General features: G+C 38.4%; 2 protein-coding genes across 2 annotated transcripts; one reads left to right on the plus strand and one right to left on the minus strand.

Moving 5' to 3' along the window:
• The first annotated feature begins 2,664 nt into the window (after nucleotides 1-2,664).
• On the plus strand, nucleotides 2,665-6,481 carry LOC133990842 (glutamate-rich protein 6B). The gene is made up of 9 exons (XM_062429249.1): nucleotides 2,665-2,677; nucleotides 2,817-2,872; nucleotides 3,422-3,633; nucleotides 3,734-3,795; nucleotides 3,945-4,066; nucleotides 5,089-5,171; nucleotides 5,326-5,484; nucleotides 5,756-5,981; nucleotides 6,215-6,481. The coding sequence occupies exons 1-9, from the start codon at nucleotides 2,665-2,667 to the stop codon at nucleotides 6,479-6,481; spliced, it is 1,200 nt and encodes a 399-aa protein (XP_062285233.1).
• Nucleotides 6,482-7,296: 815 nt separating this feature from the next.
• selenot1a (selenoprotein T, 1a) lies at nucleotides 7,297-13,435 on the minus strand. Its single transcript, XM_062429486.1, has 6 exons — nucleotides 13,254-13,435; nucleotides 12,096-12,206; nucleotides 10,002-10,128; nucleotides 8,298-8,385; nucleotides 7,943-8,109; nucleotides 7,297-7,817 (listed from the first exon to the last, which is right to left on the minus strand). Exons 1-5 carry the CDS (start codon nucleotides 13,391-13,393, stop codon nucleotides 7,985-7,987), a joined length of 591 nt encoding a protein of 196 aa, XP_062285470.1. The 5' UTR covers nucleotides 13,394-13,435; the 3' UTR covers nucleotides 7,297-7,817; nucleotides 7,943-7,984.
• Nucleotides 13,436-15,152: the final 1,717 nt, after the last annotated feature.

A 15,152-nucleotide genomic window follows, 5' to 3' on the forward strand; every position in this document is an offset into this window, starting at 1 on the left:
GCCACTGCAGTTTCAGGGTCCCGGTAGGCCTATTGTGAATATAGGCTCACTATCACAGCTTACTGTAACAGTTAACAGCAATCCTTTAGTAACACTTATATTTTTCTTAAAATGAGGAGTAAAACTAGAAAAGGCCACTATTACAACTTGTAGACTGTTACTTAAACCTTGCTCCACTGCAAACCCTGACGCTTGTGGTCCAACAGCTCTGAACTTCATCTGGTCCCCACCACACTGCAGAGAAGGTGCCATGCGCTTCCATGATGCTTCTCTGTTACTGGCATCTTGTGTTTGGCCTTTAAACCAGCCTGATGAGCAAAAACAAAGTTAGAGGGTAACAACCAGTACTAAACACAACTCAGCATGGCAAACTGAGGAGTTATGGCGATGTAGTTTTGAAATTTACTGGATTACACATGCAACTCAGGATATGCTAGTCAGGCAAACTCAAGAAGACAAAAACAAAACAAACAAAAAAAACAGGTCATGCAGTTAAACTGTTTCGTTTCCTACCTGCAAAGTCCGCTTGATAAGCAGTGTCATCCTCCACAGAAGCGTTTGAAGATGATTTGTTCTCGTCTATGACTTGAGACGAGAGGCTTGATCCTTTCTCAAATACTTTCCCGAACACTATTTTCCCCTCTTGGACACTTATCGTTCTGGCTGCATCCGCTTCTTTTCGCCTGTCCGTTTTCCTCAGTCGGTAACAGTCTATCATCTGCGCCAAATAACATGTTAGAATAACAGCTACGACCAAGTAAATCGTGAAGTTTTTCCTTTTTCCTTTACGTATCATTCTGTTCTGCCTGTGACTCCTGGAAATGTTACAAGCTGCTTTGGCACAGCTACTTAAGTTGTAACGTGTCCTGCCGGCAGCTACAGCAGGTGCTGAATCAACCAATCACAAGCTGAGATAGGTAGGCCAATTGATTTTTCCCTAATCATTATGCATTGGTTCCACCTTTGTGGCCTACAATATCAAGGTTTCCACAAGGTCATGAGACAGCAGAGGAGAAAAAGCAAGCTTATGGACTCCAAATGTCGATACACTGAAGGCTGCAGATTTCACTGTCCATAATATATATATATATGATTTTTTTTTTTTTACTTATCTAAATGGTACAAATGGTACAAAAAATGTTTGACCCAATGACTTATTTAAGACTGCTGCAGAAAATATTTACTGCTAGGATCAAGCTATAAAGTATCGTTAAATACATTGGACGCCCATCCGCTCTATATCTATCTGTCTACAAATTTTAGAAACCCCCCAAAAAAGATTGAAAAGTTTTGTTAAACCTGTTTTTTTTTGTTGTTTTTTTTTGTTTTTTACATAAATAGGAGTGGAGTTTGCTTGACCCCCAGACGAAGTAAAGCCAATGTACTCAAAACATTGAACAGCGGCTTAACTCAAATTCAAATAACAAATATCTGTAAATGACAAAAAGCTAAACACAACCGTGCAATCTCTTTGCCACCTTTTGGAGAAATATTGTTAGCCTAAACATGTTTTCTCTGAGCTGAAATTTGTAAAAGTAAGCACAGTGCTTTAAAAAAGAACCCTAAAAATTCAATTTCCTGCACTCCAGAGTTCATTCTTGACTTATGATGATGATAATGCATTATGAATTAAGGGCTCAAGAAAAGCTACTAAATGTACCATGAGCTGAGGTTGTTTTGTCAACTGCTTAATTTGAAGCTCAACAAGTGCTGAGATGTAAATGGAAATTTGAACACTTACATTTCCATGACAACTGGACAAACTCCATCTGCTGATGACACTCCAGAACAGCGACTAAATTGACTTTAAGGTGAGATTGTTTTGTCTATTTCTTGGTTTTATAAACTGTCTTTCATGTCTCCAAATCCACCTTAAAAGATTCCTGATTTTTGGCATCCCGGTTTTCAAACATTTTTAATAACAAATACAAATAAATAATACTGAATAGCCAAGTTCACATACTGAGAGAATCTACTTTGGAGATATTAAAGAAATAAATTTAGATTAAATCCAACTAAATCTGATTTGTTTGTTTGTTTGTTTCAGGATCTCCCTTTCTGCAGACCAAGTTAAGGGAGTGTACAGTCAGCACTGTATCGATAATTGCATGTATAATGGGTTTTTAAATTTTATTTTCATTATTATTATTATAACCAGTCAGCCAGCAGCTGGCAGTAGGTAGGCTAGTGCACTTACACATTCCTGAAGACAATTATTTCATCTCCAAGGTTACTGACAACAAGCCTTGACAAATATTTGACTAGCACTGAGGTGAGTGTATATGTAACCTGGCATCAACTGATTCTTTTGCTACTTTTTGTGTGCTGTTTTACTGTATATTTAAAACTGGAAGCTTAGCTGGGGACAAGCAGTATTGCTTCATCTTATTTTAAATAAAGCATTACTTTTGCATTTTATTGTCAAATTGGCCTTTCTATGTCTCCTGTTCTATCTTTTAATGGTATATTTTAGAGAGACGTATGGTTGAGAGGCTGGCTTTAAAGTCTTTAATATGTTTTTGTCTCTTTTTCATTGAATGGCTTCCTAATCTATCCACTGTAGTCAATTCTTTAACAGCAGATAAACTTTGCACAAGAAGTGAATGCTGTTATTCTGTCCTGGAAGACAACTTCACACCTGCAGTCAGCAGGATAAAGAAAAAGATGAGCTTTCCATGTGAGTCTGCTGCATGCATAAAGAAAAATAAATCATGAGGGGAAAAAGCAGAATATTTAAGGGACTGTCTTATTCTGGCTTACTTCTTTTAGTGGGACTTAATTTAAGGACACAACAGTCGCTTTTGTTTTACCATTAGGTGCCTCTGCTACTTCATTAGATCTCAGTGAGCCGCTCTGTGTCCTGGATGACCATGTAAGACAGATCAAGTATTAGAAATGAATCAATTTTCCTTCTCACTCCCAATGTTTTAATCAAGAATCATGGAGTTTATTAATGAATTATTTTCTTTATTTGATTTGTGTTTTTATCTGAGACTGGTAAGAGGACACATGAGGGCTGTCCACCGTCTGTCAGTGACCCACCCCCCCATTGTATCGGAGCAGCAGGAGTCCTGAGGTACAATCGTGAGTCTGACAACCACAGACTAAATTTAGCAACCATTCCTCCAGCGGTACGGAGATTGAATTTCTACTTATTGTTATCTACAGAAATATTGATTTTCAGTATTTTACTAATTAGCTGGCTTTAAAACTGTCTTGCCCAGTCCCAGCCTCCATCAAAGTATTCAGTAAAATGCGAGTATTGCGGGGGAAAGGCCAGACCTTCACTGGATCTAGCATGGACAGAGGGGATTCAGGTGGGACATATGTTGAATGTAAACAAACACCCCCAGTGTAGCTCATGTGGTGCGGCACTCTTTGCATTTTTTTTTCTCTGTGTGTGTCCTTTTCGCCAACTCAGGCACTCCCACTCTTCTGCTGTGCCTGGCGTGAGCAGCTGTATAAAATGCTGGTGAAGCAGAGATGTTTGGTTGAGGGGAGATGTGAACTGGGGACTAGCATTATGAGAACAGGGGAAGAAAAGCCAAACACCGAGTTAGAGGAGCTGCTCTTCCAAGGCAGGGAGATGGAGGATCACAACACGTTTATTGTGGACTTACCAAGTGGACTTGGGTACAAATGAGTATATTTTAAACGTTTTCACCTTTCTATCAAATACATAGAAAAACAAAGCACTGATGCCAAGAGCAATGTGACCTATATCTTTTCTCAGAGAACAATCAGAACTGAGGATTGAGGAAGATTCCTCAGTTCAGCTTCCTACAGCAGACACCTGTGAGTACCTACTGAGTGAGGAACATACACATACACACAATTTTAAATCTGTTCATCCGGTAAATAACAGAAATTCATTTTGAAACAAAGAAAGTGGACCTTAAATAGCTTTGTAAGACTAATACAGTTATCTTTTTGCTATTGTTTAGTTGCCCTGACGTCAAATGTCCTCAGCTTTCGGCTCTCTTGTGCTCCAGGAGACAGATGCTTGACAGTGTATCCTGAAAACACGACTGAAAACACTTTGAAAATAAAAGAGGAAGAGGCGCAGGTGTTGGCCCATTTTTGTGACCACAAGGCATTTCAATTTGGCTTATGTCATCATCAGGTATCCATGAGACTAAACTGTTTGTCTAATTACAGTCAACACTAACACTGACATAATTATTCAACACTGACACCAAAAAATATTCAGTTTCTTTCAATAGAAGCCATAATCTGTAATATACAACAGGGTTCAACAATTAATTTCAACCAAGGATTTTTAAGGATTTTTCATTGGAGGGCCATAAAGCGGTGCAGTGGAAAGACTGTATTTCTAGTGTATTTATTCTTCTTCTTATGGTTGTATCTGCAAGCAGATGTCATTTTACTACTCATAAATGATGGCAGAACAATTTCAGCTTATTTTAATAGTCATTTGATTGAAAATGAGTCATACACAAATGTATGTTTTGTACTGCACTTTGAGACTAGAGACGTACTCTGTTATGCACACACAGTGGCCTGCTTCATTCACTGTTGACTGAATGTACCATTGTTATCGTTGTTGTTGCCTTAGGATAAAATAGTGTCAACACTATTTCTGTTCAACTGCCACCTATTTATGTGTGAAAAATAAATCTGTCATGGCCAAATAGACTAAAGTTATGGAATTCAAACATTATTATTCAATTCCTGGTAGGTTTATTAGTTGTAATTTCAGCATCATGCATTGTTCATATAGCATGGTGCAACCATGGTATTAATGCCTCTCCTCTGGTGGGGAAACAATAGAAGTAACATAATGATTTGGATTTACACAAGCATTGTAAATATTTTGTTACCTACAGTAGATTTGAGATGAATTATGTGGAGGTTTTGATGCAAATTATTAGTCAAAATTCCAGCTTTTGTCAGGAGGCACTGTTTGCCTACAACTGATAAACAATGTTAATATTGCCCCCATGTGGCCAAACTGTGTCTGATCAATTCACAAAGCATATAATTTAGATATTTTAAGTATTATTTCTGATATTTATGAGCATTGCATGCAACATGACATATAAATATGTATTTAATATTTGTTCACAGGATGATGGAGGATTTCTACAGAAGTATTATTCCAATGGCATGAAATTTCTCACCCTGTTCCCTGACAGCTCTGCTCAGGTCTTGTATCCACTCAGATGAAATATAATAATGTTTTATATTTTTATCATAGATTTTCATTTAGTTTTGGCATGAAGATCAAAAGTCTATACAGAATTGTGCGATGCAATTTGTAGTCTTTAGTGGGTGGTGTTCCCATCCTTATCGTCATGGCAACAGTTATCCCTCAGGCCTCTTGGCTCTTGTTATCGTGGTCACCAAAGAGAGTGGAAGGGTCTGCATCGTGTATGATGACAGCCATGCACCCAACCGACCAATCAGAGCCATGTTCCAGTCTGATGGCAGGGCGACATGTTACTACAGCAATGGAAACATATGGTACAGAGCAACGTATATTATCATTTCAATATTTGATATGTATGATTATTATATTGGCGATAAATATAGTAATACAGTAGCATAATTAATTTTATTTAATTATTTCGTCTTTAAGGGAATATAAATTGGGCTATTTAATATTTCATGACTAAAGTGACTGAGTTGTAAGTAAATTTCATAATATCCATTGCCATCCATGTGCTGATAGACAATAGCAATGACCTATAGTGTGTGTTATGCATGTGTGTGTGTGTGTGTGTTCATGTTGCAGGCTGACCTTAGACAGATCAGGCGGTCAGTGTTTGGATGAGACAGGTGTAAGAGTACGTCGGTGGAGCTGGAGCAATCTGAACCTTTCTCCCACTCCTCTGCTTCCTGTCTTCCTGTCCCTCAATAAAACTGTTGGGGTCCGAGTCCTTGGCAAGGAACAAGTATTTGTCTCGTTCCTGGCAAGAGGTCAACAGGCAAAGTTCAGTGTGGGCACCTGCTGTTCTCAGGTAATGATGATCTATTTCTATTTTACACTAATTTCTGCAGACCTACACAGTCTATATAAACCCTTGTGCACTAAACCTTTTTGAACTTGTGTGTCCATGAAAAGCTTCAAAGATTTATGGTACAATACAATAAGTCACATTATTTCATAGTAGAAACTGTGCCTCTGGGTTTAATAAATGCTACTCCACACAATGTGCTTGAATGCCTTTTGAAAAGTTAACTTTTTTTCCAGTGTAAATGTACAAGTGATAGGCCTACTGTGGGAAAATCAATATTGAAAGAAGAGGTCTTAGTGCTGGCAGCCAGGATTAAAATCCACATGGCCATTCAGGATCTTCACCAGCGCCTGACAGCGCACTCACATCCCCAGCTGCTGAAGACCACACTGGCCCCCAGCCTCCATGTTTTTGCCCAAAAACTTCTGAAAATCAGTGCTAATGTGATGATGACTGAGAGTGACAAGGCTTTTATCCATAAGTGCCTTCAGGATTATGTCTGATGTATCTGTAATAAAGAACGCTGTGACATATTGACAGCAGCTCTGCAGTCATAATGAGGGCACAGAGGAATAAAGTTATACCACAGTCGAGTTAAAAAATCTTTTAAGTTTTGATTTTTAGACTTAGGTTTTAGTTCAGTAACTAAAGGCAAATGATATCAGTATATTAGTACTTGTGTTTTAACATTCTTATCTCTTAGCGCCCATACAAAACCAAAGTTGCAGCTCTTTCTAAGCAATTTATCAGCTGTTCGTGGGATTTTAGGAGGTACAATGAATTTCATGCTGTTCTTCACCTATGGATGGTGCTGCATTTGAGATCATGTCCTGTGGTTCCAATGAAAATACAAAACCTCTCCATTTCATGCAAAGATGCAAAATTTGAAGTGTTTATTCTTGTCAGCAAAATAAGCCAATTGGATGTAGCCCTAATTTTACTGTCTTGCACTGTACTGCATGTCTAATCTGTTTCAGATCTGTAATGAGATCAGCATAGGGCCTCAGCTCTTGCTAATTAAATTAAGTTGAGCAGATGGCTTTAAAATGGCACTAACAGCACTCAAGACTTAACTAGAATCAAGCAGGTTATCTGCTTAAAGAAAAACGAACAGCAGGATCTTTAAGCTATTCAGCAGATTTTCTTTAACTGAACTATCTCAAATCATGAGGGGACAACTGGTGAGAGTTGTCATATTATCCACTTCAGCGCACTGTCCCTTTGAAGACTCAAATGCGTTTATATTTAACTCATTTAGGATTAATTTCCATCAGAGTCAAGGATCAGTAAACCTCAACACCACAACGCTACTTCACAGTTAAATAGTTACAATATGTTTTATTAATTGTCTTAGCTTCCTCCAAGTTCTGTAAATATAAAAATTATTCAGAAATCATACCAAGACACAATTCCCCAATGTTATTTTCACAACAGTGATGAACAGATTTTAGGTGTTGCATTTTCTACATGGCTTAGCTACTTTTACAACAAAAAACTTAAAATTCTACGTTTGGCTCAGTGGTACAAATGACTATTTTTTATTCACATATATCATTAATATGCAACAAGTTAAAGACTAAGAATTCATGTTAAATCTCTTCTTATGGGACCAACTGATGTCACCTGGATGAAATCTGCAGTAGTATGAATAGTACAAGAAAATGACAGAATGGCTGGCACCGTAGCCATGGATCCCACTCTTGCGTCAGGGGCGGGACGTCTCTAAGGGGCAAGGTGAAGAGTGATGGGGGCATCCAGTCTGTGCTAGCAGTCTTCCTGCCTTCAGCGCAGACCTTCATAAACATCACTTCACAGCCCAGTGAGAAACCCACCTCAAACCTATACAGGAGAAGAGGGAGGGCAGATTATAAGAAGAACATTTCACTGGAAAATACATCTCACTTGTAATAAGAAATATATAAACTCAGAGGACTGCATTGTTTCATGAACACAACTGAACTTACATGGAGGGGCTTTTAGCTCCAGCCGGTAGGTGAAGAGTAGGGTTAGGAATGGTGGTGTGGTCTTGTGTTCATGTGAACGTTCATTTTCATCTCATTGTCCAGGATTTGCACAAGCTGCTGCATGGAGGGCAGATGACCTGACTCCAGTTTTGACCACACTGGCACATCTGTAGAAAAACAACACTCAATTTACACATTCTCCACACGACTTATTACAAAGATGCCTACAAATCTTATTAGCTTCAATCTGAGAGGTAATTATATAAAATAGCACTACAGGTTGTAGAAAATGTTATTGTTACCATATTTCCTTTATTATAGCTCTGTAAGTCCATATTGAGAATCATAAACTCACCATTTAATGTGATTTCAAAAGCTCCTGTGGACATTAACTGGTTTTCAATCATGTTACTGAGGAAGAACACCATCATGCAGGCATATATCTGCAAGAAGCATGAGAGGAATTGAGTTAGATGGTTCTGCAAGGTTAAAAGGTTTCAAAACAAACTTCTTTTTTTTTAGCTGGTCTCCAGTTTTCTTTGCATGATGCTTGCTCAAAGGATCACAAAAAGATACAGATACAGATAAAGATACAGTTTTAGTATTACAACAATAAGGACAAATGTCCACAGACTAAAGCTGATGCTCTATTGACACATTAACTTGAGTTTGTTTCAATAAACGTCAAAGTGATGAGAAACAATTCAAAATTACGTTCATTTTAGTTAAAAACACCAATCAGTAGTTGAAAGGTTGCTTATAAAAAAATACATTTTTGTCAGGATTAGCCATCACAGCAACAAACACCTTACAATGTCTTAAAATTGACAATTTGATTTTTGAAATTTGTAGGGTACATCTCAGCTAGCACTGTTAATGAGCCCAACTGATACATCAGCAGGCAAATACTGCCACAATGATTTGTTTTTACAACTTTATTTTTGTCTCAATACAGATATCAATTTAAAACAACCCCTATCATTTGTGCTTTACTTTTAAAGTGGACAATATCAATCGTTTTTCCGCACACAGATTAGACATTAGGGTAGTGAGCCGAGTTTGAATTTTGATCAGTGTGTGTAAAAAGTAACCTATAAACAGGTTTTCTGGTACATTTGTTTTGTTTCCTCTATGGCAACACTTGCTTTCTCGCTGCAGTTTGTATTTCAGTCAGAAATGGACTCATTGTGTGTGACGTATACACACTGTCTCACACAGAGCAGTTCTTATTAGTTGATGAGATTAGGGAACAGTGAGATTATGATGTGGCAAACTATAAGGACTGGGAGTCGGTGAGAACGCATTTGTTTTCTCAAGGCCTTTGATTCTTTGATCGTTGTTAGAATGTGAGGAGAATTTCACCAAATATTATCGAAAATAATTCTGTAAATATACTTAAACCTGCTTTAAATGCACACACAAAATAGGAGACCCTCACAGTAGCTCTGTTATCAACCAGGTTGGGGCTTAGATAAAACAAGCTGATTTATTAGCAAATCAAGTCCAAGCCAAATGCTTACTAAGCCTTTAGCTATTCTGTATGCAAATGCAGCATGTTCTGTCAGTTATCCATTTGGCTACCATACCACAATACCCTTTATCAGCCTCAGCTTTCTGTTAAAACACAACAATAGCCCAACAGGTATCTTCATCTGCAGATATGCAATGTAAACAATGATTGGCCATTCTCCCTCTGAGCCTTTGGCATGTAACCTTAACCCTGGGGATAACTGATCCAAGCCAAACAATACTCAACACCACAACCTGAAGACCTAGAATGAACAGCTAATGAAATCCCATGGGTTTGAGTTTTACTTGGCAGTGTGTATGAAACTGTATTAGAAACAAAGCCAAACTAAAGCCCATGCTCCTACATTTCTATGTTTAAGCTGTGTTTCTGTGTGATATGGGTAGTGATTACCCACTAAACAAATGCTCAGTGGCATCAACCCTGACTCCGCCCTTTCACACACAGTTACACAGACACTACAGTGAAACAGTGAAAGTGCCCTCATGGGCTGAGAGCTGTACTCACTCCTATAGGTGCAGGAAACCTTACCTTATTCCCCTGGCCCCACTCCCAGATGCCTGGGGCTTGCATACCGAAAAGGGCGAATGGGTCCTTGCCGATAATAATCAGCCCAATCACCAGCAGTTTGAACACAGACAGGAAGGAAGCAAAGTGTCTGAGGGAATAAAACATCAAACTGGTTTTAAAAAACAATTTCTGGACATTGCATCATAAAGTAAACTAGTCAAATTAGTCCAAAGCTCTGCAGATATATCATACGTATCCCATATATGTGACCCTGTATACAAAATGTCTTGAGGTAGATTGGTAATGTTGGTAATTGGTATGAAACATATGAAATAATTTTTAATATTGAATGTTTGTATGGAATATAAACAACATATTTCAAGGTTAAAAAAATAACGCATGTTAAGCCTGGTCCTGATAAAATTGACACTGCAACACATCTGATAAATCTGCTTGACATTTATGATACATTTTAAAATAGCTTTTCATCCGTGAAATCATTTTACAATATTAAGTGCACCTTGTCAGGAAGGAAAAGAGAAAGGTGTGGCCTCAATTTATACAAATAAAACTTCACTTTGTAAAAAAAGGAATTCAAGCTGTGTCTACTGTGCCGGCATAACTATTATCCATTTCATTTCAGCGGAAAAAATATATCTCCTGGCTTCCTCCCTCACAACTAGTTATTAAACATTTCTACAGCGGTCAAGACTCTGCAGGGAGGGAAAAAAGACCTGAAAATAATAAACTAGGATTTGACTCGAACTGTCACACCTTCAGCCTGCATCCTGTTTACTCTGGTTTGATTATCCTTTAAAACTCTAATGTGTGTAACTCGTTCAACAATAAACTGTCAGGGGATATTACCTCACTCCAGTGAGTAAGCCAGAGATGCAGAAAAAATTCAATGAAAACACTGGCCGGAGAACTGGAAGCCTTCAATACTATCTCAAGTCTTTAATAGAGCAAATCTCTAGAGTGTTTATTAAGAGTTCAACTGATGAGGTCCTGAGGGTCTCGGTGACACCACGCCTTTAACTACAACACCTGGGATTACTGCACAAAGCAGTCTTACATCGAGACTTGGCTTGCACATTTACCATCCAGTGATACCTCACAAACCCATTTACTATTACATGAAAATTAGACAATGATTGTCTGAATTAAATTCTAGTCTATAGATGTAACAGTGCACAAAATAGCTCTCCATGTTTCACATTGGGCGGGGCTGAGCCCTCCGTTTGTACTGCACCAGGGCTGTGCGATATGATGATATGCTGTGTGCAGTACATACGGAGGGCTCAGCCCCGCCCAATGTGAAACATGGAGAGCAGAGTAGAGTAGCAACACCTTAAATGAGCAAAATGCAGCAGAGACTGTGTTTATCTATGTTATTTACCTCGATTATGTGCAATTGTTTCATTATTGTTCAGTGTCAAAAGTATCTCCCCTGAATTTGTAGCACAAAGTTTTAATTTAGTCCACAAAGTATTTGATTGTTTCATTGTTGAAATACATACATGACTTCCCATTATCCAGGAATATACTGGTGGTAGCCCAAATGATACATGAATGAATGTGTGCCTTTGACCCACATTTCATGAGTTTTAGGGCCAGTAGTTTCATCTAAGTCCATAAAACTACCAAGGACAAATCCACGGCCAGATAAGCCCAACTGCCTGAGAATTCCATTTCCTCAGTCAAACCACAGCTAATCCTGGCGGCTCTCAGGCTGCTTCAATAAAGCTGGATATAATCCACTTGTAACAAGGCAGATACAACAAACCGCCACTCGCACCCTTGAATCTGCCAGTAGCTTGCTCCTCTGGGCTCGCAGCACTAAGCTCCGCACCATGGTGGATCGAGCCTTCTGCTCTGCTGTACCAGGCTGGTGAAACAGCCTTCCTAACCATCTGAGGGCAGCACAGACCCTAGTCTCTTTAAAAGGCCTAAACTATTCAGGAAGGCATTTTCATTTCATCTCTTACTACTATTTTCTTTATGTTGTATTTTCTATTTTAGTAATACTGTAGCACTTGAAGTTTCACTGTGAATGCAAAGAGTGGTACAGATTAAGTGTGTTATTATTATTTATTTAGATAATATCACACTTACCGATAGAGGGGGATAGGAAGATAGTTCTCCCCTTCGATGCGGATGTCTGGGTACCGCTGGTACAAGGCCTGCGTGTACTCCTCAAACACCCGCTTGTACCCTCAGGAAATGCTGTGTGAAGACAAGCAAATAGTTAGAAAAACAAAGAAAGTGCACAGTTGAAACAATCAACAGGGACAAAAGGCAGCCACAACCACAGTCGCCTTAGAGCTGCATTGTGAAATTAGCCTTTAGTTCTTGCACATGTGAATTCAAACGTTATCTGTAGATCGTTTATTGTGATGTGGTTTTCTTCTTAGTGGCAGGTTTTAGTGATAGTGTGAAATTCCCCATAGCAGCATTTTACACATTCATCTTTTATCTTCCTCTGTTAACATACCGTACATGTCCCCATTAGAGGCATACTTTGTGTTTATTCTTGTCAACAGCGACTGTTTACAATGCAAATATCTTTCACCTTTTACCTCCTGTCTCCTTTACTCAGTTGCGTTCCCTTTCACATGCATGCAACTAATGATTACTTAGTCTAGTAATGTCTCAAAATAATTGGTGATTAATTTAGTAGTTAACAACTCTACTTGCACACACTACTTTAAAATGATCAGACACCAGTATTAACGTTGGCTTTTATATACATTTCTTTAATATATCTGTGATTACCTTTCTACCACACAGAGATTAGTTGATTTCTCAGGGATTCATGAAACAATCTTAAATTGACTCGAATTTAGTGGATACGTTAGCGTGAAGCGGATTACGGACAGACGGAGCAGTTTGCCTGGATTTCACATTATACTAATCCAGTTACACACACAATGCAAACAAACTTGTTAATCTAATTGTTAGCCTAAAGGTAGGAGACTACTGCTGGATTTAACGCCAACTTTAGCGGAAGCGGGGCCATGTTTTTTGCCAAAACGTTCACATAAACCGGCAACAAATAACTAATTTCCAGTACATTATTACCCCATTGTGGGTTTCTGGAGTTGTTGACTTATTTTCGATAATTAATAACAACCGTAATCTCCTTTAATGTGTTTTACATGAGCTATAACCTCCTGTTGGTTCGCGTTTATCGAGTTTCGGCCCTCGGTGTTGTTAGCTTGCCTTCAGCTAGCTTTGCGATGACTCGCCACATTTTCGCTTGGCTTTGCTCACCAAATTTGAAACTTGAGAAGGGGTCCCGTCGCAAACTGCATCTTCATCTTCTTCACGCCGCTGCTGTCACCAGACGTGGCGCAGCACAACGAGAAAACCCCCAAAGCAAGGAGAGAAAAACGTAACCACTTCATCGCCATCCGTTACCGGGGTTGATTTCCTCATACAGTCAGATGCAGAGGGAGGTTAATCTCTACACTTCAATGCTGGTTGGTCTTTTTTTCTTCCTCTCGCGTTTATCTTGAGTTACATACAACTGACGCCCGTCTGTAGCGCCACCTACTGCTCTGGCTGTTCACATGACTTTACACTAACGTTAAATACTCGGCAAAACTTTTCTTTGGAGTCTTTTTTTCTGTGGACTGGAAGAGAGTTTGCTTGTTTGCATAACAATATTGTATCCCCAACGAGTCTATTAAAGATTTATTTATACATTAAATGTATATATCCTTGCAACTACCATTTAGCAAAGTGTACTCATGTTGCGTGACTTACAGTAAATTATGGTTAATAACTGTCATTTTAAGTGTAAACCTTTAAATTCCTGCAAATATCTGTATATCCACGTGCATTTCCTTGTTTTATGCAAAAAAAGGAAAATCATGTACATGTAAAACAATACAGAACATCTCCTGTAAAATTGTACATTGTCAGTGTTGTTTCAATCTCTATATACTAACTTAAGCGATAAATAGTAGTGATAATAATTGTTACATCAGTAACAATTGTGTTTCCAGGAGATGAATGAGGACAGAAATTTCAACATTAATAAGACAATCAGAACAATTCCCTGGCTTTTTCCTCCAGTGCCATCATGAAATAGATTTTTGTGCAAAATGTCTGGAAAATATATGATATGATAAATATATGATTCCTTGACTTTTCACCTTGTACATCTGTACATACTGTAAAGCCCTATGGGGCAAATTTATGAATTGTGATTCTGGGCCTTATAATAAAATTGAATTGACTTGACTAAGCCTCTCTAAGTGTCAAGTTTCAAGATTCATTTTAGTAGTAATTATGCATTGCAGGATTGCACAATGAAATTCAGTTGCAGTCCGTTCCACTGTTCGCACATAGACAATGTGTGACACATAGAAAATGTATATAACAATATATTTAAATTACAATATAAAATATATCATACATATAAATATATATTTTAAATTACAATATAAAATATATAATAGCCTACTATCAAATATAAATTCTCAATTACAATATAAAATATATAAAAATAACAAATTAATAAAATACATCAAATTATATGAAAGTAGATCTAAAGAATTAAAGAAGGGAAAACCACATTATTTACAGTTACATACAAATGTACAAATAGTATGCTGTCTATATACACACACAGGTTTTTACAATATATACAAAATAAACAAAGGTCAAGTTACATTGGAAAAAAAGGGTTGATTGGTGCTCAGTTGCACTTCACTTCCCTCACTGTCATGACTGGGGTCCGTTTCTTTTTCCTTGGACGTTGAGCACACCTTGCATCTCTCTATTTTTTGGCAAAGTGCCTCCTCTACCTCAATCGCCTCAAGTTTGTCCTTTTCTGCCTGGGCTCTCAATTCCATCTCTTTTTCAAGCATTTGGATGAGCCACAGTGTGTCATGGCAGAGGCCTCTCTGCTGCTTTTCATCCAGCCTGGTGGAAAGAGTCTTCTTTCGAGTGGAATGGTCCTCTGAGACACTTTTCAGCTCCATAAGTTCCTGGCAAAGAGCTTCCAGGGCCTCAAAACCCTGAGTCTGTCGACTTCAGTCTGGTCCCTCTGGTCCCTTTGTCTCTGCAGTAGCTCCTCCATTTCCTGTTGGAGAGCATCCCTCTCTTTCCTCTCTGCCATGCTCTTGTTGGCCATATTCTCAACGATCTGCTCCGATGTTTTGA

The sequence above is a fragment of the Scomber scombrus genome, chromosome 11 (genome assembly GCF_963691925.1).
Source record: "Scomber scombrus chromosome 11, fScoSco1.1, whole genome shotgun sequence".
Classification (NCBI taxonomy): domain Eukaryota; kingdom Metazoa; phylum Chordata; class Actinopteri; order Scombriformes; family Scombridae; genus Scomber; species Scomber scombrus.

Coding starts and splice junctions, on each gene's coding strand:
- LOC133990842 (XM_062429249.1), top strand. Junction 3,796..3,944: donor GCTTCCTACAGCAGACACCT/GTGAGTACCTAC, acceptor GCTATTGTTTAG/TTGCCCTGACGTCAAATGTC. Junction 5,172..5,325: donor GACAGCTCTGCTCAGGTCTT/GTATCCACTCAG, acceptor TCATGGCAACAG/TTATCCCTCAGGCCTCTTGG.